General features: G+C 35.7%; 4 protein-coding genes and 1 pseudogene across 6 annotated transcripts; 2 read left to right on the forward strand and 3 right to left on the reverse strand.

The window, feature by feature from the left end:
- Window positions 1–550: 550 nt before the first annotated feature.
- Window positions 551–6,923, forward strand: LOC112723529 (bifunctional dethiobiotin synthetase/7,8-diamino-pelargonic acid aminotransferase, mitochondrial). 2 transcript variants are annotated; one of them, XM_025774931.2, is made up of 14 exons: window positions 551–1,489; window positions 1,785–1,955; window positions 2,125–2,386; window positions 2,699–2,779; window positions 3,080–3,200; window positions 3,530–3,678; window positions 3,996–4,090; window positions 4,373–4,488; window positions 4,564–4,701; window positions 5,103–5,236; window positions 5,332–5,463; window positions 5,701–5,835; window positions 6,005–6,117; window positions 6,372–6,923. In XM_025774931.2, exons 1-14 carry the CDS (start codon window positions 1,122–1,124, stop codon window positions 6,550–6,552), a joined length of 2,196 nt encoding a protein of 731 aa, XP_025630716.1. In that variant the 5' UTR covers window positions 551–1,121; the 3' UTR covers window positions 6,553–6,923. The 2 variants fall into 2 exon arrangements, with proteins under 2 accessions (XP_025630716.1, XP_025630714.1); XM_025774929.2 differs by having other exon boundaries at window positions 551–1,464.
- Window positions 6,924–7,277: 354 nt separating this feature from the next.
- Window positions 7,278–12,466, forward strand: LOC112723531 (calmodulin-binding protein 60 B). Of its 2 annotated transcripts, none has more exons than XM_025774934.3 (9): window positions 7,278–7,893; window positions 8,201–8,352; window positions 8,868–8,943; window positions 9,407–9,468; window positions 9,880–10,373; window positions 10,480–10,640; window positions 10,713–10,916; window positions 11,152–11,386; window positions 11,548–12,466. In XM_025774934.3, exons 2-9 carry the CDS (start codon window positions 8,255–8,257, stop codon window positions 12,120–12,122), a joined length of 1,905 nt encoding a protein of 634 aa, XP_025630719.1. In that variant the 5' UTR covers window positions 7,278–7,893; window positions 8,201–8,254; the 3' UTR covers window positions 12,123–12,466. The 2 variants fall into 2 exon arrangements, with proteins under 2 accessions (XP_025630719.1, XP_025630717.1); XM_025774932.3 differs by having other exon boundaries at window positions 7,507–7,893; window positions 8,210–8,352.
- Window positions 12,467–12,801: 335 nt separating this feature from the next.
- LOC112723532 (xyloglucan endotransglucosylase/hydrolase protein 22) lies at window positions 12,802–14,669 on the reverse strand. Its single transcript, XM_025774936.2, has 3 exons — window positions 13,994–14,669; window positions 13,713–13,906; window positions 12,802–13,381 (listed from the first exon to the last, which is right to left on the reverse strand). The coding sequence occupies exons 1-3, from the start codon at window positions 14,255–14,257 to the stop codon at window positions 12,982–12,984; spliced, it is 858 nt and encodes a 285-aa protein (XP_025630721.1). The 5' UTR covers window positions 14,258–14,669; the 3' UTR covers window positions 12,802–12,981.
- A 2,104-nt stretch (window positions 14,670–16,773) lies between these two features.
- Window positions 16,774–18,259, reverse strand: LOC112723533 (probable xyloglucan endotransglucosylase/hydrolase protein 23). Its single transcript, XM_025774937.3, has 3 exons — window positions 17,902–18,259; window positions 17,630–17,823; window positions 16,774–17,397 (listed from the first exon to the last, which is right to left on the reverse strand). Exons 1-3 carry the CDS (start codon window positions 18,175–18,177, stop codon window positions 17,016–17,018), a joined length of 852 nt encoding a protein of 283 aa, XP_025630722.1. The 5' UTR covers window positions 18,178–18,259; the 3' UTR covers window positions 16,774–17,015.
- A 2,053-nt stretch (window positions 18,260–20,312) lies between these two features.
- LOC112723534 (probable xyloglucan endotransglucosylase/hydrolase protein 23) lies at window positions 20,313–21,966 on the reverse strand (annotated as a pseudogene).
- Between the last annotated feature and the right edge of the window lie 1,434 nt (window positions 21,967–23,400).

Here is a 23,400-nt window from a genome sequence, read left to right on the forward strand (position 1 = left end):
TAATAAATAAATTTTATTAATTTATATATATAAATTTTGATAAATATAAATATATATTATATTAATTTATGTGTATAAATTTTAATAAATATAAGTATAGACTATATTTTTTTAATCTCTAAACTCTCTAACACTATGTTTGTTTGAGAGGAAAATGGAAGGAAAGAGAATGGAAGAAAGAAAATAGGAAAGAAAATGATTATTTTCCTTTGTTTGGTTAAGAAGGAAAATTAAAGAGGAAAGAAAATGGATAAAAAAAAAACTGGTGGGGCCATCAATTTTTTTTCTCTCCAACATTGAAAAGAAAATGGAGAGAAAACTAATGTTTCTCTCTCTACTTCCAATACTACCCTTTCACTTTTTCAATATATTTTATAATATAGTGCTAAATTGTCTTTTTATAACATTTCTTTCCTTCTTATTTTTCTTCCATCCAAACACATCTAAAGAAAATAAAAATCCACTCAATTTCTTTTCTTTCTATTTTCTTCCTCTCTATTTCTTTCTTTCCAACCAAACATAGCCTAAATATAAATGCAAAGTATTGGACGAAAATAATAATATTTGGTAATTGAAAAAGTCTAGGGCCAGCAACTTTGAAATAAAATTTTACACTAATTTCACATCATTAAAATTATCATTGATAATTATTTGATGGCTAGAAATCACAAAAGTTGCTGCTCCTAGCATTCCTCTTTAGTAATTATGTAGTATTACTTTTCTCTCCTTTTAAACCCACACTCCCCGCCAGTCCTTTTGTTGGCAACAAGTTCAGTCTCCAGTCCCCGCTTCTTCTGCCATGTTCCGCTTTCACTCTCTCCTTCTCTTTCGCCGTCTCCGCCGCCACCGCCGCCAATTCTCCTCCGCTACATCTCACCCGCTCGAGCTACCGCTTTCCCACCCAATCTACATCATATGGGGATCTAACACCGGCATCGGCAAAACCCTCGTCTCCACCGGCATCGCAGCCTCATCCCTCCTCTCCTCCCCTTCATATTTCCACTACCTCAAGCCCCTCCAGACCGGCTTCCCCTCCGACTCCGACTCCCGCTTCCTCCTCACGAAGCTCCGCCACCTCTTCCTCCGCAGCACCGGCCCCCGCCCTTCCCTCTCCGCCTCACATGTCCTCCTCAATGCCTCCTCCGCTGTTACGGGGAACCGTGGCAACGATGCTAGGTTTCCGGAGGAAGAGAACGTGGTCGGCGGCGAGGGGATTGGGTCTTCGCGGTTGTTTTGCAAGACGCTGTACGCGTGGGAAGAGGCTGTGTCGCCGCATTTGGCGGCAGAGAGGGAAAGTGGAGCTGTGGAGGACTCGGTGGTGCTGGAAACATTGCAGAGGTGTTTCAGGGAGGTGGTGGAAAGTGGGGTTGGTAAGGAGAAATCAGAGGTTATGTGTGTGGTGGAAACTGCAGGTGGAGTTGCGAGTCCCGGTGCTTCTGGATCACTTCAATGTGACTTATATAGGTGAATTTGGTGCTCCAGAATTTCGGTACTTTAGTTACAATTTCAATTTCAAATGAATATTTGTCTCAATTTATATGTTAATGCAAAAGGCTTGCACATTTTTCTAGGTCCGCTATTTGAACCTTGCTAATGTTTTTGAGATTGTAGCCATGGGAATTTTATGGTCAAACTGTTAATGTTTTGGCAGAGTGAAAAGTGTGGTACATGTATTTTCAGGAAGTGATAATAAACCTGTGGTGCATGTTGTGGCATAGATGTGCTGTGCTGTATTCATGGATTTTTTCCCGTGAATTATGTTTCTTGTGTCATTTTTCTGGCAGGCCCTTCCGTATTCCGGCAATTCTGGTTGGAGATGGGAGGCTGGGAGGTATTTCTGGAACAATTTCTGCTTATGAGAGCTTGACTCTTCGAGGTTATGATGTTGTTGCTGTTGTTTTTGAAGATCACGGCCTTCTAAACGAGGGTCCAATAATGTCTTATATGCGTAACAAGTAAGCTTGATCATACTAGTTGCTATATTGCTTTCTGCTTGTGGCATTACATAAAGAGAAATCTTCATACTCTTGAAGGATAAGCTATGTTCCTTATTTTTGTCTCGGTTTTTCTTCTGTTTTTCAGTATGATCTTTACTTATATACTGTTGTTCACTTCTTCATGCAGGCTTCCTGTTCTAGTGCTACCCCCTGTTCCAAAAGATCCATCGAATGACCTAATGGAATGGTTTGAAGGTTCTCATAATTTATTTAGTAATCTAAGGGAAATAATGGTCTCTGCTTATCTAGAGAGAGTTAAAAAGTTTCATGACATGCCAAGGAAGGCAAGGGATATCATCTGGTGGCCTTTCACTCAACACAAGCTTGTACCAGAGGGAGCGGTAACAGTAATTGATTCACGTTGTGGTGAGAACTTTGCAGTCTTTAAGGTTTGTTTCGAGTGGAATATTTGGTTTCATCCTCAAAACTTTTTTGATTAATTGCCATTTGTCTTTTATCTTTTGTTATTACTATATTTATCTATTTAGTTACTTTTAATAATGTTTCTTAAATCTATGAATTTTTATTTTGCAATACTACATGGAATATCTTAGGAGACCGAACTATCTTGAACTTGCTGCACTTAGTGTTTATTTTAGAATTAGAGTCATGAATTCTATATAATTACTACAGGTGTCATTATATGGTGATAAGTGATAACTTGTTACTACATGATTCTAATTTGTTGGGGTTTTTTAAAGGCTCAGAGCACAGAAGTTGTAGCTCCGCTATTTGATGCATGTGCTAGCTGGTGGACTCAAGGACCTAATGCTATATTGCAGGTCATCCCCTCTTCTCTCTCTCTCTCTCTCTCTCTCTCTCTCTCTCTCTCCAGCTGGTTATTCTGAAATATGTTCTTTAAGTCTTTCTTTTATTGTTGGATGGGATTGTAAAATTGTTGGCTGATAGTGGGAAAAGGCTTGGTGGTTATTTTGCTTGTAGTAGTGTACTTAGACTTTCTAGGTATCTTGCTATTATATGCCAAATGTTTGCAAAGCTTATTAAGAGTTGGATGCACCTTATCAAAAGCATCTCTGAAGTTTTCCTTTCATGTATATATATTTCCGTTTAGGTGATTTCAGGCTGAGCTTGCTAGGGAGATGGGATATGCTGCTGCAAGATTTGGACATGTTATGTTTCCTGAGAATGTTCATGAACCAGCGTTAAATTGTGCTGAGCTTTTGCTTGATGGTGTGGGAAAAGGTTAGGATGTCCTTTCCTCACGTTCATGTTTGAACCACTCTCCCCTCACCTCCTCTATCCTCTCTTAATAATAAGAATATTATATAGTTGCATGTAATTAATATTTATTCTATCATCTGATACTATGATTCTCATCCTAAGATATACTAGGGTTTAGAATGTTACCTTTCAGTACAGTCCTACTGCCTACACAAACAATTTTACTATTCATCAGAATTATCCATTGGATGGTGATAATTATTATGTTAGAAGCAGCTTTAAATTCTTCATATAGTTGCTGAAAATGTTCCATTTTCCATATAGTTTTTCATGGGCTAGTGTTCATGTAGGTTGGGCTTCTCGAGCATATTTTTCTGACAATGGATCCACTGCAATTGAAATTGCACTCAAGATGGCATTTCGTAAATTTTCTGTTGATCATGGACTTGTTCGCAATTGTCTTGAGGATACCACTAATGAGAGATCTACTGAGCTCATGGTTGGTACCTTTTGTCTTTTAATTAATCTGCTGCAGCTTTTGCGTGATTATATTGAGTTTAAGAGGTATGAGGTTGATATTCTAGAAAGGTACTATCATCGTATGATTAGTTTACATGATGGTGGAAAATGGTATCATCAGATATATTATGTTCAAACTTCAAACTCTAGTTTGCCATTAGGTGCTTGTGTATTTGTTCACTATCTTCTTCAAATACCTGGTATAAATTATAATGAGAAGGAACTTCTTCCACTTTATTTTTAATTATTATATAAAGTACATATATCTGTTAATTATTGCGATTTTAATTATTTCAGGTCCTCGCACTTCAGAGATCTTATCATGGTGACACATTGGGTGCTATGGAAGCACAAGCCCCATCATCTTATACAGGCTTCCTGCAGCAACCATGGTATAGACATTTTCTTCTACTACATATGTGGGGAATAAAAGTGAACTGTATTTTATCAAGGAGATATGCGATAAATATTAAATTAGAGTGAACTCAGCTACATGGGCTCCTTAGTTTTGGCATCCAGTTAACATGGGCTCTTGGCCAATGTTGCAGTATTAAAGGTGTTGGAAGCTGATAAATGCTTGGAGCTTGTTTTCGAGATTGCTCTCCTGTACTATTGTTTTCTAAACTAGTTTATACTTCTGAAACCCTTCTAAGTTTCAATTCTTAATTTCATAGGTACACAGGAAGAGGTCTTTTTGTGGATCCTCCTTCTGTCTTCATGAGCAACAATACGTGGAGTCTTTCATTGCCTGAAGGGTTTCAGATTGAAAATCTGAAACTTGGTAACATCAGTAAGCTTCAAAATTTCAACACTAATTCCTTTCTTGTTTAGAATATCGTCATATTCTTTGTTGACACTTTCACAGCCTTTGCTTCACGTGACGAAATATTTCTCAAGGGCAGGGATACTTCTGAGCTTGCTGCAGTCTATTCATCTTACATATCAAAACTGTTATCTGGATATAGAGGGTCCAATAATATTGGAGCATTGATTATGGAACCAGGCAAGAATTTATGAGCTTGCATAATTTGAAGTGTCATTTTAATTCCAAACTCTCCTCCTTTCCCTCTAATGATCTTACCTGTTGATATTACTTTCTCCAATGAATAAATATGAATGAGAAAAACAGAACAAGAATCATTTACTCACTTAACACACATCAACGTGATATATGTTAGAGCTATGCTCACAGTAATGCAATTTCCTGTGTAAGGAAAATATTGCATATGGTCTCTACTCTCTAGATCTTCCAAAAATCAAAAGTTTCTTGCTTTTCTGTCTTGGTTTCTTAAGACGTTTTCATTCTTTAGTTGTTCCATTGTCTATTTAGATTTCTAAATTAAAATAGTTGCACCTACTTCCCTAAATTTCTATAATCTCATTTGGACCCGAACTTTTCTTTAGTTATACAAGGTGCTGGAGGAATGCATATGGTTGATCCATTGTTTCAGCGAGTACTTGTTAACGAGTGTCGGAGTAGAAACATTCCGGTTATCTTTGATGAGATTTTTACAGGTTTTTGGCGTTTGGGAGTAGAGGTGATTTACCTTGATAACCTCTCATTTCTCTTATTTACAAAAAGAAAACTGTCTTTCTTTTCGTTTACTTGATTAGCAATTTTATTTCATTTCAGACTGCAGTGGATCTAATCCATTGTGTACCAGATATAGCCTGCTTTGGGAAGCTGATGACAGGTGGAATTATACCACTGGCTGCCACCTTGGCAACAAATGCTGTGTTTGATTCATTTATTGGAGAATCAAAGGTTTATTTTTCCCCACATTCTTTTTATATATATATTTTTATTATTTTTATTTTTCAGTGCTTCTGGATGCAACAAATCATGGCTTTACTATTTTTAAGTTCCAAATTTTTATGAATATTTGATATTTGATTTAGCCATATAGCTTTTAGTGCTAGTATTTCGTGTTTATGGAAAGCCATGTTCCTCAACAGTGTCTTGATGTCATATTAATGTGATATGTCCTCTTGTTCTGGTTAGCTCAAGGCTCTCTTGCATGGACATTCTTACTCTGCACATGCTTTGGGTTGCATGGCTGCTGTTAAATCAATCCAATGGTTTAAAGATCCTTGTTCCAACCCTAATGCCACATCCGGAGGAAGATTACTTAAGGAGGTATGATTAAGTGCAGTTTTTTTTCTTTGAACTAGTTTGTTTGTATGATTTCCTTAAAATTATGAGATCTGATAGTGACATCATTTTGGTTTATATTATATACCCACTCGAGTTTATCATTGTTCACTATAAAGTTATGTTCATTTGATATTGTGTTGTGTATTTTCAGTTATGGGATGATAAAATGGTTCACAAGATCTCGTCACATCCTGCAGTTGAAAGAGTAGTTGCATTGGGGACTCTTTGTGCCTTGGAGTTAAAAGCAGAAGGACGTAATGCTGGGTATTATTTTCATCCCATTTCTCCCTTAGATCCCCATTCCAATAATTTTGAACACCTCAAATTTCAGTATTATTGTTATACCTGTGGTTTTTTTTGTTTCTCAAATTTCAAACTTGTTTTCTCATCATCTCCTGGGTAAAATGTACAAATAAATCTTCAATTTTGATCATTTTGATGATCCACCTATTCGATTTGTGGGAACAAAGGTGGGCATGAGTTGAATAGATTTTGCTAAAATATATATTTTCCCACAGGTATGCCTCCTTGTATGCAAGATCCTTACTTCAGAATCTTCGGGAAGATGGAATTTACATGAGGCCTCTTGGTAATGTCATATATCTCTTGTGTGGACCCTGCACGTCTACAGATATTTGTAATCAGATACTTGTCAAACTTTATAAGAGGCTTGAAGAATTTAGTGGAAGCAATAATTGAGATCCTCGACAAGTTTAATGTTTGCTCGACAAGATTGGTGTTTTATTCTTTTGATTTTGGCCTACCCTAGGTCAAGGGGGTTGGAGAAGCACCTGAGGAGATTCCAAATCCATATTATTCTTTTCTGTGATGTCAATTGTAAACCATAATAATAGTAATTTGAAGATAAGTATATTCAATTAGTAGGGAATCAATGTCGTTAGTTTTCTCTTTCCGTTAATTTCGTTGTAAGGTTTCAATATTCAGCACATTACTTTATTGCCGGTTAATTTTAGTTAGCATGAGTACTTCAGGACTTGCTATCCTTAGATCTTGAGCTCGAGTATAATAAATTGGAAAAAAAAAATAGAATATACTGATTTTTTTTTTTTTTTTGGTGTCTAGAATATGCTGATTTTTCTTTCGTTGTCTATAATATACTGAAATTTAAATATCCCTTACTAGTTTTAAAAATATTATTTATACACTAAAATTAATTATTAATATATTTGTATATAAATATATATATTATTTAATTTATTTTTAATATATATTTATATTTTAATATATATTTTATATTAATAGCTGATTTTAATATATACCTTGTGATTTTCACTTTTCATATGAATAAATTGAAAATAAATTTCATAAGATTTGAATTTAGTAAAATCTCCATATGAGGACGTAGCTAATTACTTGGAGTATGCTGTTGTACAATTAGTTTTGTTTAGTTCATGTAAGAAATAGGAGTATGAACAAGATGGGAGGATGTCAGCCAATTATCATGACGGTGACGTCATCCGAGCAAACTACAAGGCTACAAGCACAAGGTGTCGTCAGTGACGTGGCAAGTGCCCGCCCCATTGTGGTTGTTATCTCATCCAACTAACGTACGGCTACGATCGCTCCCGTTCCTCTTCTACGACAGCGACCCACCGAATCCGTAAACAATCATGCTCCGCTCATCAAACCCACGCGCCACCGCGGAGAAGAATAAACGACTAGGATTATCCCTATTTGGGTAAGTGTAGGAAGAGAGCAGGGTGTTCCTTAACGCAGGAGATGAGTGCTCCTCCCCCACTGAGCTGAGAGACAAAGTCGCCAGTGTTGACCACAATTATACGAGCCTACGAAAACTGAATGACTTCTTTTACATTTCAACAACGCCAACACCCCCCTCCCTTTTTTCCTTATTTAGTTTTTCGATTCTCTCTCTTTCTCTCTCTCTCACCAAACTCTCTCTCTCTCTCTCTCTCTCTCTCTCTCTGGAGCAGCAACAGTAACACCTTAAGCATCATCCAGTTTAGTTTCCCGGGTTCCGTTCTTCAACTTCCACTTCTGCAACCAGCAGAGGCTTTCTTGGTGAGTTCAGCTCCTTTCTAGTTCTTTTTTTTCCCTTTTCCTGAAATTTTTCGTGGAATTTGGCGGTCGAGATTGCTCGTTTGGGGGATTGGAGTTTGGCAAGCTTGGAATTTGAAGATTTTAGTGAAATTCCCGGTTTTATTTGTTTGTATTGTTATGGTATTCTAGATCTGTTCTAGCTTTCCTTTGCTATTGTTGCTAGGGTTTCTCTGTTTTGTTTATTATTAATAATAATTAATAATTAATACTATGATAATTTTGTGGCGTGTATTGCATAATGGTGATTGACTTTAGTGGTTTTCTGAAGTTGTTGCAGATTTGGTAACTTAGGGTATTATTATTAGAAGTGAGTGAGTGTGAAATGCAGAGGGCAGCTGGGGACGCAAAAAGCATGGGGAAGAGGTCTCTTGAAGGTGGAGAAGATGACCAGCCTGAACGAAAGAGGCCTGCTCTTGCCAGGTGCTTCTTCCTTACCCTCTCATCTTCCATCATTTTATTTTTTTTACAATCATCACTTCATAGCGTTTGGTAATTTATATTTTGAGAAGATAGTCTTTTTTGCTAGGCCTTTTTGTTTTTATGGTGTGTGTGTGGGTAGGGAGTAATTAATCTAAATTTATTTTTGGGCATATCGCACTGCTAGTTCTTTAACCAGCAAGCCGCCTACCTACTAATTTTCCCGTTGGAAGCTTGTGAAAGGAATACCAAAGTTTGATTGAACCCCCTGCATACCACTTAAAGATATACTTTTTAGAATTAGTTATCTCTTCTGTATTTATTTTTTTTGTTGGCTCTCAAACTTATCTGGTAGTTGAAATAGAATATGCGCTATCACAAGAAGAGCCTGTTATCCCTAAGTTGAAGTTGTGGTTGTACTTTATGTGCTAACCTGAGATTAGTCTTCACCCATATGCATATTTGTTTTATGTTTCTTTATCTATTTTCCTATTCTTGATAGACATTGCCTTTTGCAGTGTTATTGTGGAAGCTCTCAAGGTGGACAGTTTGCAGAAACTTTGCTCATCATTAGAACCTATTCTTCGTAGAGTTGTAAGAAATTCTTCATTCTGCTCTCCAATATTTAGATTTCTGTTTGGTGTGTTTGTTTTCCACTTCTTTTTGGCGGGTGGCACAATGGTTCTATATTCTAAAAGGTTATTTACCTTTTACTTGTTTTTCAAGCAATATTTGGATATTCCATCATAGATTAGGATTATCCATGCTGACCATGCATGATGCATCATTGATTTAGATATTCTCTTGGCTACTGGCATTGTTTAATCAGAAATTAGTTTACCTACTAATTTTGCTAGAATCAGGAGACCTTTTTAGTTTACAGCATATTGTATGTTTACTTTAAGTAATGCAATTACTTATTCCCTTGATATGTCTTTGTTAGTTGGATCATATGTTAAAAAACATCACTTTGCCATGTGATCTTTTATGATGTGATTCCTTATTCTTCTAATTTTCTACACTAGGTTATAATTTGCTTAATGTACTTGTTAAACAGGTGAGTGAAGAAGTGGAGCGTGCTCTTGTGAAGTTGGGTCCTGCAAGAATTAGTGGTGGAAGGTATCAGAATTATTTAAAATTTGAAGAAATTAATTTCTAAATATTTTCCCATAATCTATAGGAATGTTTTTTTCCTGTTCCTGCATTTGTATGTTGATCATGCAAAGATAGAATCGGATGCCAGGAAGTTATAAATAGACAGTTCTATATTCTTACTTTTTAGTCCTTTTTTTCTGTAGTAGACCAAATTATTTGGCGTTGAAGATGAGATCCTTTCTCTTTATTTGGAAACTATCTTATGGTGGTGGACTGCAATATGATGAAGCAATAGGATGACACTTAATAATTTCATGTCATGGTGGCTATTTATATGATTATATACTCAGACCTGCCCCAAAAAAGAGTTATTGGCTGATTTCTAAATGAAAGTGATTTATCTAGTACTTTTTTCTTATATGTGAAAATTTCCAGGTCTTCTCCAAAAATGATTGAAGGTCCGGATGGCAGGAACCTGCAGCTGCATTTTAGGTCCCGGCTGTCTCTTCCCCTATTCACTGGAGGAAAAGTGGAAGGCGAGCAGGGGGCTCCAATCCATGTTGTTCTTATTGATGCCAATACTGGAAGTGTTGTGACATCTGGTCCAGAAGCCTGTATGAAACTTGATGTTGTTGTCCTTGAGGGTGATTTTAATAATGAGGATGATGAAGGTTGGACTCAAGAGGAATTTGAAAGCCATGTGGTGAAGGAACGTGAAGGAAAGAGACCCCTGTTGACTGGGGAGCTGCAAGTGACACTCAAAGAAGGAGTTGGGACATTGGGGGAACTGACGTTCACAGATAATTCAAGCTGGATAAGGAGCCGGAAATTCAGGCTTGGGTTGAAGGTTGCGCAAGGTTTTTCCGAGTCTGTGCGCATCCGTGAAGCTAAAACAGAGGCTTTTACAGTCAAAGATCATAGAGGAGAATGTAGGGACATGATTTTGCATCTTTTAATTTTCTTTAGCATCAGTGATCTGCTTGCTCCTACACCGTGATAGCATCTTCAAATTTTAATAGTTTGTCGTCTTTACAGTATATAAGAAGCATTATCCTCCGGCATTGACTGATGATGTATGGAGACTGGAGAAGATAGGCAAGGATGGGTCATTTCACAAGAAGCTGAATAATGCTGGAATATTCACTGTTGAAGACTTTCTTCGTCTTGTGGTTAAAGATCAACAGAAATTGCGGAATGTAAGTTTAGATTTGTGTCTTAATCTTGAAGTTAGGTGTTTCCAGGCAGTTTCTCATATCATTCAAATGTAGATCCTTGGAAGTGGTATGTCAAACAAGATGTGGGAAGCTCTCTTAGAGCATGCAAAGACTTGTGTCCTAAGTGGGAAGCTCTATGTTTATTACCCAGAAGATACGAGAAATGTTGGTGTTATTTTTAACCACATCTATGAGCTGCGTGGTCTTATAACAGGAGAGCAATTCTTTCCTGCTGATTCTCTCACTGATAGCCAGAAGGTTAGTCTGTGCTCTATTTTTCTTTCTGAGATTATTAGATGCTGCAACTAAATATTTTCATGTGTTTGTTGAGATGATTATTTGTTTTTCTCTAAAAGTTGGGAATGCCTTTCTGTTGGTGGAAATAATATAATTGTTTTCACAATGCTCTGTATATGTTTTTCCCTCCCTCATGCATATACCACCATAACACAGCTAAACTTATGATACCGTTAAAATACCTTTGCAAGTCCAGGTTTATGTGGATTCGTTGGTGAAGAAGGCATATGAGAATTGGGAGCAGGTTGTAGAGTATGATGGGAAAACACTTGTGGGTGCTGCACAAAATGATAGGCCGGATACACCTGAAAATGAACTTCCGATGGAGTCAATCAATTACACTACTGGTTTAGATCATCAGCTGCAATCACAATCCCTTCCAGTGTCTGTTCCATCTCAACATCAAATGAATTCAGGGATGCTGGTTGGAGGTAAGCATCCTCAACCTCCAATTTAACCTGGTTTCTTCTGGGTTGGGGCTGTCATCTCTCCTGAGTATTATTTCTTGTTATGGCTTTCTGATTTGTGTGTGTGTGTGTGTGTCTTTTTGTTCCCCTTAGAGTACGCACATGCTAACTTTATGCACTTTCAGGTTATAATGATAATTTGGTAACAAGATACCCAAACCAGCCACTGATAGCAAACTCCAACTCCCGGAGCCAGTTTGACAGTTCATTATACCTGTCTAGTGACCAATTAATGAACAATGCGCACCAAAGCCAGAACACGAGAAATGATCATAGCACGGTTGGGTTAGCTCTTGGTCCTCCTCAATCATCATCAGGGTTCCACGCTGGTAGCTCCTCTGTCCAGCCATCTACTCTAAATCCATTCGATGACTGGTCACACAACAGGGACAGGGGTGTTGATGAATTCTTTTCAGAGGAAGAAATCCGCTTAAGAAGTCACGAGATGCTAGAGAATGAGGACATGCAGCACTTGCTTCGCCTGTTCAGCATGGGAGGTCATGCCCCCACGAATACTGACGATAGCTTCTCATTCCCATCATTTATGCAAACGCCAATGCCAAACTTTGATGAGGATCGCGCTCGTCCAGGCAGAGCAGTTGTGGGATGGCTAAAGATCAAGGCAGCAATGAGGTGGGGCTTCTTTATCCGGAAGATAGCAGCTGAGAAGCGGGCACAGATAGAGGAGTTAGATGATTAGGTTGTTTGACAAGAATTGCAAGCTTAACAGCAGCCTTAAGATCTCACTGATATTTTGCAAATTTAGTTGTCTTCGTCAGTGCCAACTAGATATTGATTAATGCATGTGTATTTTATTTGACGGCACCTTGTACAGTACAATGTCCTGTACAGTATGTTGATGCTTAGGAAAAACCTCGATTGCCATTTGTTCTGTCTTTCATTCTGATTTTGATGTTGCTGCTCTACTCGTCTTATTTTCTTTCCATTGGCTTTGGGATTCTAGGGTCGAATGTTTATGGATCACTTTGTATTTTAACTAAGATTTATCAACTCAGTTGATTAATGTATAAATGAGCTTACCTACTTGTATCGAGTTATTTTGTCATGTGTCTACTAGGGTGCTCTTTCTTTTTTTAATTATTTTTTAGGCATAAAATTTGAGTTGTTTAACTGTACATCGGTTCTGCTGATTATGCTTAGCTGTATTAGAAACATTAAAGGTTCTTACAAGAAGTTATTCTGGCTATTCGTCTGATACTGGATCTACCCCTAGGATAATTGGCCATGGTGGAACCGAATATATTTTTATCACATTGCAAGGTACCTTATAAATTTGCTTTGATTGTTCCACGGCACCTTATTTTTGTTATCGCGGCCATGAGAAATTACAAAAGTGAAAAGACACAAGATATATCATATAACACAGAAAAAGAATATATATATTTCATACATAAAAGAATACATAATCAGTATCGTAGTGGTGACAAAATTGAAAATGAATGAAAGAATGAAAATTACAATAACAATAGCTGCATCAATAAAATGATAGTGGAATCCGAAACTAGAGTAGCTAGAATGGCACTATATTTTGTCTGTTTTTAAGAGGTTCTGCATTCTGGAGGAAAACCCTGTGGAAATCTCTTTGCATCTGTGCAGTAATTGTATATCATATAGTTCTTCTGCACCCATCTTAGCCTCTCTTGTGCTGTAGTGTCCAACTCTTGTGAAAGCCATGAACTGCTAGTAGAGGAAGAACCTGAACCAGAACCACAAGATGAAGCTCCATTAGACCATATGCAAGCATCAGCATTGAAGTTCCTGTATGAAGCTGTGAATGGAGCATTTGTCCAATCTGTCTTCACAAGTCCACCTCTTGTTGCCCAGTCATCTGCATTCCACAAACTTGAATATATTCTCATTGGCTGGCTCTTTGGGAAGGGGACACCCATGCTCTCTGAGTTCTTGAACTCTCTGATTGGAGTTCCATCCACTGAGAATCTGAATCAAGATTGAAACAAATAAATATATGGTCAGTCTCCATAAATAGAATTAGTATATACACATAGCTTATGCAATTAATAATTGTTACCTAGATTATTTCTTTATCAATAATAGGCTTACTATTGTAATTATTTTTTAGTTAGAGTATATGGTATATAAGGTGTAATAACTCAACAAATATTTTTTAAGGGGATTTTTCATTCTCTTCAACAATGAGAAAAACTTATTTCTCTCTCTCTTTTAATCCCTTCTAGTTCATCAAACCATCAACATTACAGTTTGAACAGCTTACGGCATGAGATTTTCTTCAATAATAATGAGGACTTACATAATCCTTTGGGGGTTCCAAGTGATGGAGTAAGTGTGGAAATCAGCAGTAGGATCAAACCATAGATAGAATTGTTGTTCCCTGTTTCCTTTGCCTTGGCTGAAAACATTGGTGTGAAGAATGTATGGATCTCCGCTCAAATTCCCAAGGAATTCATAGTCTATCTCATCCCAAGTTGTTCCTTTTGAAGATAACTGCACACACAGTAACTCACATTTATCAAAACTTCAATCACAATGCATGCACAACATTATATAATATCAACAATGACAATAACTTACATAATAGGCAGTTACAGTGCCAGCAGAGTTCCCAGGAACAAGCTTGAGCTGCATGTCAATCTTGCCAAAGAGATACTCGTTCTTGGATTGGAAGCCAGAACCAGAGGCTTTGTCAAGTGACAATGTGAGTAGCTCCCCATTGTTGAGCATCTTGGCTCGCCCATCGCCCCATGTAATGTCAAATTCTTGGTCTAAGTTACCAGCATATGCAACAACCATCAGAAGAGGGATTAGAAGCAAGTAGGAGAGAGTTGAAGCAGCCATGTGTATGGCTTTGAAAGAATGCAATAACAATAGTAATAAGTGAGTAGCAGTGTTGATATTAGAGAAGGTTGAGTAGTACTTGTGTTGTGAAGGAGAGAAGGCAATGTTGGTATTTATACCAACCAAGTTAGAGATGATATGAAATGAGGAAAGACGTGCGAAATTGCATTGAGTTAAGCCTAATAAGCTGGACACAGTTGTTGATATCTTAGGACTATAATAATAATAATATCTAGGTTAGATATAACAACATATTTGACGCGTTTGGGTTCTTAATAATTAAATTTGAAAAACAGTGGTGGAAGGCGCATTAAAGTTAAAATGAGTAGAGAGTATCTATCAAGTTGTGGGGATGCAGTTGTCAAGAAGAAGGTATTTGGGTAAGGTGACATAGGCAAGTGCCAACCCAGCATGGAACATTTACAGCTAAATAAATAAATAAAACTTTAAAGAAGGGGTCTTTCAGCACCGCCACTGGTTCATTTCAACCAAGTGGGACAAGACCTCTTCTTATGGCTAACATATTTTTAACATAATGCTCACGTGCTGCCTCCACCCCACTTTCGTTTGCTTTGCTTTCTTTGTTTCTTACTATAATTTTCAGTATTATATCAATTTTTTTACCTAGTTCTCAACCTGTTATTTTCGGTATTCCTTATTGGCGGATACTAATAATAATTTCGTGGGAAGATTATGTCTAAATTAAAATTTTATTTTAGTTGGACAACTCAAAATAAAATTCTTAACTGCCATTGAGGGTGTGTTTGAATTTGTGTTGGAGAAGAGAGAAGTGATTTCTGTCTTCAACCACGTTTACTAAAAGCTAAAAATTCTAGCTTTTTGATTCGTTGAATTGAACTTTATGCTTTATGTACCAATTATGTCCTTTATTATTCATATGTTTATTGTTTTTTTTATAATACTTTTTTCTAATACTCTCTTATGTATATTATTATTTTTTATAAAACTTCTGTTTTTTTATATGAGTTCTTTTATTGTTATTGTTATTTTTTTTTGTATGAAATATTTTTTTTACTTTGTATTATGATTCTATTAATTCTATTAGAGTACTAAAGAATATTAAGAGTACTAACAAAATATTAAAATTTATTTAAATATTTAAAATAAAATTATAAGATAATATAAAATAATTATTTAAATTTATGTCTTTTTTTGTAATTTTTTTATCTAAAAGGGATTTTATATAATGTAATCTAAACAATATTTAGTTCACTATAATCTATTTTAAATAAAAATTACCACATATAAACCACGTTAATACTAACTCACTTTTGATCAAAATCAATTCTACAAAATCAATTTTATACAAACTTCCGTTTGCAAACCATAATTCAAACGCACACTCATAAGGTACTGCGTTCGTTTTAGTTTCAACAATGTTCAAGAATCATCGAGTATAATAATGATAATTGATTACGTCGACACATATAACTGGATTGTCTGGGATGTTCGTATATCGTGATGTATGTAAGTATGTGACACTACTTTCAATTTTTCCATGATGATGAAATTCTTATGACTACTTTGATTTGCAATATATGCCGAAGATTTTGTGTCAGAATGGTAGGAGTTAACCTCTTCAAATCAACGGGCTCGTGTTCTTTCGTTGCTTTAAAAGTAGTTCAAATACTTCAAACTATATCAATCTTTTTGTATATTACAAAATTTAAAACTTAGATAAATTGTGTTATTAAAGTATGATTCGGTGTAGAAACATCCTATATTAATGCACCAAATCCAAAAATTAAGAAAAAGAAGTTGGGAATCAAATTTTTGGAGATCAATATATTTTTTTCCCTTTTTTTTATCTCTTTATTATGGTCTTTCTTGTTAGCCAAAAAAATTGTATTTAAATTTTGAAAAAAAATATAAAAAACTGATTTTTAAGTAGCTAATATTAGATCATTTTTATTATAAAAGTATTTTTTAACTTTATTTTTAGATAATCTAAGCTATAGAATTTAAGAATTATAATATAGTGTCTAAAATTTAGAATATAGATTTCAAAACTAAAAAAGTTGGTTGATATTGACTGAAAAAATCAACTATTTAATATATTTTAAAAGTTCAATTTTGATGTATAGACATTTTAAAAATGTTTTAGACAATTATTCAATTACATCTATTGTTTTAGATTAATCCTTTATATAATTAATAATATAGTATTACATAATTAGATGTAATAAAATTTATTCCATATTAATAATGTATTAAAATTAAATTTATATTTTAATAACATTATAAAAATTATGAAGAAAGTTGATGTAATTATATTTTATTTATTTGTAAATGGCTCACATTAAGTTTCTTTTTTATTTGTCATGGATTTTGTACCTTTTATAAGTTTTCTTTTTCTTCAATTGATGATATTCTTTTCAGAGCTTCATTTAATTAAAACCAAACTTTCTCTTTATCATATTTAAAATGAGAAATTGATGTGTACCGAAGGATCGGAAAAGGTATAATAATTTAAGACCACATGTGGTGCTAGTAGCTAGTAGTAATTTAATTCATTATTATTAATCAGTAGTATAGTACAGTACAATAGTATAAAGTTTGGATATAAAGACCCACTTGTACACGTGATACATATTTTTTACATCTTATAAAAAGAAAAGAAAAAGAGAACAACAAGTAGCAGCGATTAACGACTTAACGTAAATACAAATTAAAGAACTATATAAAAGAATAAAAGAATAATAATAATAAGAGCATGCAACATGATACATATGATGATCTAAGAGCGGTTGCATTCGATAGGAAATCCTCGAGGGAACCTCTTCTTGTCCGTACAGTAATTATAAATCATGTAGTTCTTCTGCACCCATCTCAGCCTCTGCAAACCCGTTGAATCAAGCTCCTGTGACAGCCATGACGAGGAACTCTTGCATGATGATCTTCCATTCTTCCATATGCATGCATTGTTGGCATTGAAGTTTCTGTAGGAAGCAGTGAATGGAGCTTTGGACCAATCAGTCTTAACAAGTCCACCTCTTGTAGCCCAATCATCTGCGTTCCACAGACTTGAATAGATTCTCATTGGTTGATTCTTTGGAAATGGAACACCAGCTGATTCCAAGTTCTTGAATTCCCTTATAGGGGTTCCATCCACAGAGAATCTGTAATAACAATAATAATAACCACAAATTATTAAACCTCGCTTAGTTAGTAACCTAATAACAATAATAATACGATAATACTAAGTATACACAAAAATTAGCCATTAAAGTCAGCCACCACCACTATAAATATATATTAAAGATAAATTAAACTATACATATATTTATATACAAATATATTAGTGACTGATTTTAGTGTAAGAACCTCATTTTTTATAACATTGGTGCTTACACAATGCGTTGAGGATTCCAGAGAATAGAATAAGTGTGAAAATCTGCGGTTGGGTCAAACCAAAGGTAGAATTGTTGTTCCCTGTTACCCTTGCCTTGGCTGAAGACATTGGTGTGAAGGATGTAAGGGTCGCCACTCAAATTCCCCAAGAACTCGAAGTCAATCTCATCCCATGTTGCTCCTTTTGATGATAGCTGAAAAAGGAGAAGATTTGTTAATATTAGAACGAAGCAACGGCATGATCACTAATAGAAATAGTAGTTGTTACATACATAATAGGCAGTGACGGTGCCAGCGGAGTTTCCAGGGACAAGTTTGAGTTGCATGTCGATCTTGCCAAACAGATACTCGTTGGTGGACTGGAAACCGGAGCCAGAGGCTTTGTCAAGGGACAGGGTCAACAGATTCCCGTTGTTGAGTATCTTAGCACGACCATCGCCCCACGTTATCTGAAAGTCTTTATTGAAGTTACCACCCCAACATGACACCATGCAAAAGCTCATCACAAGTAAGGGAACAACAAGCACTACTACTTTTGATGAAGCCATGTATATATATATGGAGAATTAATAGATGAATTGAAAGAGTTTGATAGTAATATGAGAGAAGAGAAGAGAAGATGGTTGTGTTGTGGAGTGAAGGGGGTATATATAGTGGGAAATAAGCGTGTGATCATTATGGATAACGAAGCTAAGTAGGAAAAGTAAAAGGGAAAGGAAAAGGGTCGGGAAGGTCCCGTGACGTGGCTAAGCTGTTCATAGTTGTAAAAACTTTTGTACAATGGTAACAAAGCTGGCAAAAGCTCATTTCATATCATAATACCGCAACAAAAACTATGTCTTATTTATTTAACTATCGATCTTAATTTGTTAATAATAAAAAAATTCTTAAAATTAATAATTTTTAGTATTTTTTGTTATTTAATTTATAAATACTAAATATATAAAATTTTAATAAATATATGTGCAAATTATATATTTTTGATGTATAGGTCAAAAATAATAATATTAATTTGTCATATAATATTGTTCAATAATAAATACTCTCAAAATATTATTACAAATTCAAAAGAAATAAAATAATGACAATAAAAAAATAAGTAAATTATTTTATTAAATTTCATAGAGTTTCAATTTTTTAATTATTTAATGAATGTGTTTAAGAAGTTAATTATTATTATTATTATTGCGAGGGCGGGTGATATTGGTGGAGGGTTGAACGCGGTTTTACTTTACTTATTACATGGGGCATTATTGGGACCCTAATGGCTGATGCTGTCGCTGTCCTCAGGTAAGTGGCTACCGTCTAATTCTAAACTCAATGCTTTACTTTTATACTACTAAGTGCGTCAAACTGGATAAGATTTAACAATTGGATATGGTCAACCATTTCCATGGCGGTGACACCACCCTTGACCTACTACCCCCTCCCCAACGATATTCACAAGCCCACCCAATGTTTACTCGCCATTTATATTTATATATTATTTATATTTGACCTATTAACATTGTCCAAATATGTGTGCATATATTGAGCTGTATAGCAGTTTTTTTGTTACTCATGTTCCCTCTCATCACATCGACTCTACAGGGTCTCCGAGGCATCCATATATAAATTAAAGATCCCGCTAGGGAGACAATGGATTACAATGCGCTATTGAGTTACAAAATAAACATCTCCCATACAATCTAGAATAATCATCCGAGTACTAGCGATAATAAACATCTTTCCAAAAGTTTAAACTAATTTTGGAATTCACCAAAGCTCAAACTCTTGACCTTTCGGATTAATACCATGCATAATACCACTCATCCCAAAAGCTTCAACTGATGGAAAAGGGTAACACTAATGATTATATCTCTAATATTCTCTAAATTTCCATTGTTCACATTGTATAAATATTCCATTGACTCCTCATACTTTCCCATAAATTAAAAGTTTATAAATAGGATTCAGAAAAAAGCTCAAAATCGTGGAGTCAAGGAGAAGAATTATTTTCACTACTCTTGGTAACATCAACGTTTAAAGCATTATTAAGCGGCGTACGTTTATCAAAATGCTTTTTTCAGAGAAATATAACTATTTTTCATCCAATCGGAAAGAAATATCCTGAATGAGATAAATATATTGCAACTTAATGGACAGTTATTCCTTAAATAAACAGTCGTTAAATCAACGAGAATGAATAACAGAATAGTAACAAGTAAGAACCATATCATAGGGTATTTTGTTCCTTTTTTTATAAGATGTATTTATTTATTTATTTCTGTAGCCTGAGTAGTATAGATGAAGTTGGTCACTTATAATTGCTAATGATTTGGTAAGAACAAAATCATCACTTAATAATTAGTAGTAATAGTGATTTTCCATAAAAATTATTAGCTAGTTATTCGATATTTAATTTCCCTATATTACACACACCAATAATCCAAAAAGAAGATTAATTAAATTTACCGATTAACATATACAGCCTCCTAAAATAATGGTTTATGGGGAACTCATCCGTTTAATTAAAATTACCGGTTAACATAGGTGAATGGCATTTATACTTGCGTTCCTTAATTTGTTGCCTCTTTCGGTCAATCGCATTCACACTTTGTCCCTTTAATTTGTTGCCTCTTTAGGTGGTATGTATAGACTACAACACGTGCAGCGGCGACGAGTTGATAAATTCGGCCACGACTTATAACAAAAGACGCATTCATATGTTACATTTAATTACTCTGTCTTAATGTAACAAAGTCAAAGAAAGAAACCCATACCACTGAACCACACCGTAGTTTACTTACTTGACGTACATGTATATGTAGGTATATAAAAGAATTAATGAATTGACCAAAAAAAAAAAAAACACCTTATAAGTCAAACATAAACATCTAGAAGCTAATGATTATGCATTAACTGCACTCAGGGGGAAGACCTTGAGGAAATCTTTTGACGTCGCTGCAATAATTGTAGATCATGTAATTCTTCTGCACCCAACGCAGCCTCTCTTGCCCTGTTGTGTCCAACTCTTCTGAGAGCCATGATGAAGTACTGCATGATGATGAAGAATGAACGCATGCATTTGCATTGAAGTTTCTTTAAGAAGCAGTGAAGGGTGCTTGGGTCCAATCTGTCTTGACAAGACCACCCCTTGTGGCCCAATCATCCGCATTCCAGAGGCTGGTGTAGATTCTCAGGGTGTGTGTGGTTGGAGGAATTATAAATAATTCATAGGAATTTTAAGATGGAAATATCATATTCCCATGTTTGGTTCAAAGTTTGAAAAATTATTTTTAAGCAAGTTTGATTTCAGGGAATTAGAATACCATTATTTCAATTCCCACCTTTTCCTTGGGTATCTTTGATTCTTCTGGGAATAGAATCTTTGTAACAAAGTAATACTTGAACCACACACACCCTTATTGGTTGTGACTTTGGGAATGGAACTCCCTTTGATTCCATGTTCTTGAACTCCCTTATTGCCTTATTGGACTACTATCCACGGAAAACCTGACATCATCATAATCAATTAAAGGTGTGTTATTAGCAAAACATGCACATTACATTATTAAATAACATTTCTAAAGGATGCTTGCTTAATGCTTACATAATGAGCTGAGGATTCCAAAGAATGGAGTAGGTGTGGAAATCAGTAGTGGGGTCGAACCTGAGATAGAACTGTTGCTCTCTATTGCCTTTGCCATTGCTGAACACATTGGTGTGCAGAATGTAAGGCTCTCCACTCACATTTCCCAAGAATTCAAAGTCAATTTCATCCCAATTCGATCCCTTTGATGATAACTGCATACCATACCATATACATATATAAATCAATCAATCAATGAGCACTGTTAACTAATAAAAACATCGTGAGGAGATAGAGTTATAGACTTACATAGTAGGCAGTGACAGTGCCTGCTGAGTTTCCGGAAACAAGCTTGAGCTGCATGTCAATCTTGTCAAAGAGAAATTCGTTCTTAGATTGGAAACCGAAACAAGAGGCTTTGTCAAGTGACAATGTGAGTAGCTCTCCATTGTTGAGCATCTTGGCCCGCCCATCACCCCATGTGATGTCAAATTCTTGGTCTAACAGCTGAAGCTGATACCAGCAATGCATAGAGGACACAAATACTTACTGTTAATGAACAATGAAGAGATGCCATTTCAATAATGTAGAGTGTTAGTAATACTTGAGAGTCAGGGAATTGTTTCTTTGGCAGAGAAGTAGGATTCATAGGTATTTATAGTTGTGCTATGGAACTGTGGAAGGAATTGAAGGAGCAGGGAAGGTGCAATGGAGAATATTTGTAACAAATAAAATAATAAAAAAGAAAAAAAAAGGGAATGGTGGAATTGGCTAGCATGCTTTCTTGCAAGAATGGTTGGGTGTGGATGTACCTTCCTTCTTAAGATGCACATTTGGTTTTTTTAGTGTAAACAAAATAATATAGTAGATATCCTTTTCTATTATGCAATATCACACTGTTTAAACTTTTTCTTTTTGAACCGAGTACATGTCTTATTTTTTTTTTCCAAAAAGATAAATATTATTTTATTAATATAAAATAAAAGTGTTTCCATAAGGAAGTATAAAAGAATTGGGTATTCTCATTTATCATCAGCTGTGACTGAAAGACTAGGAGTTTAAAGAAGAGTAAAGTAAGAGTAAAGAAAAAGTAGCATCTATCAGGTATGGTTCACGAGTTCACGCACTAAATTGCTAGCTTCTTTCACTATCTCTGGTGCTGGGCTTATTACCTTCTCAAAACACACCGATTCCTCGCTTTCCAAGTGCTCCAACACAACGCCGCTATGAGGGGGGTCTTTTGTCTACCGTCGAATTGAGCCACTGCCCAGGATAAGACTCGTTGCCACCAATTGAAAAAAGTTTCTTCTTCTCTCATCCATAGGTCATGGGTTATTAAGCTTAGGCTCCATATTATTGAAGACAGGGGGCATTGGAACAAAGCATGAGAAATTGATTCAGCTTTCAACATGCATCTTGGACAAGTGGCAGGAGTGGATGCGAACCGGTTGTGAACTTGTTGCAACACCGGAAGCTTTTCATGAAGACTTTTCCATAGAAAAATCTTAATTTTATGTGGTAATTTCAACTCCCAAATGCTATTCCAGACTCTGTTGTGTATGTTCTGGGACCTCAATGAAGTAGGAGAATGAAAGAATCCATAAGCAATTTTGTATCCTGACCCAACTTCATATATACCAGATTTCGTCCAGCACCAATTAACTTCATCCTCCTCCTCTGTTGGTTTGATTGAAAAAATTTTATTGCATATATCAACTGAAAAAATCGACTCAATCAGATTTTTATTCCAACTTCTATCAGGATTTAGTAACGCACTAACGTAATACACTTGCATATTTGGCGGGATTGTGAGTGCATTTTGAGGGACATTAAGGGGCACTGGTGGTGGGAGCCAGGGGTCATGGAAGATGCGAACATTAGTGCCAGAGCCTATTTTCCATAACAAGCCTTTCTCGATCACCTTGCGCCCTTCAAGAACACTTCTCCAACCCCACGACGGTACGCTTCCTATCTCTGCATGTAGGAAATCTGTATATCTGAAATATTTAGCTTTGAGCATTCTTGATATAGTAGAATTAGGGTATTTCATTAGACGCCAACATTGCTTGCCCAATAAAGCCAAATTTTGCGCCCTTAGATCCTTGATCCCTAGCCCTCCATCTTTCTTTGGTCTCGTCATTGTGTCCCATTTAATCCAAACCATTCTTCGTTCTGCGCCTTTTTGACCCCACCAAAATTA

This window comes from Arachis hypogaea, chromosome 11 (genome assembly GCF_003086295.3).
Source record: "Arachis hypogaea cultivar Tifrunner chromosome 11, arahy.Tifrunner.gnm2.J5K5, whole genome shotgun sequence".
Taxonomy (NCBI): domain Eukaryota; kingdom Viridiplantae; phylum Streptophyta; class Magnoliopsida; order Fabales; family Fabaceae; genus Arachis; species Arachis hypogaea.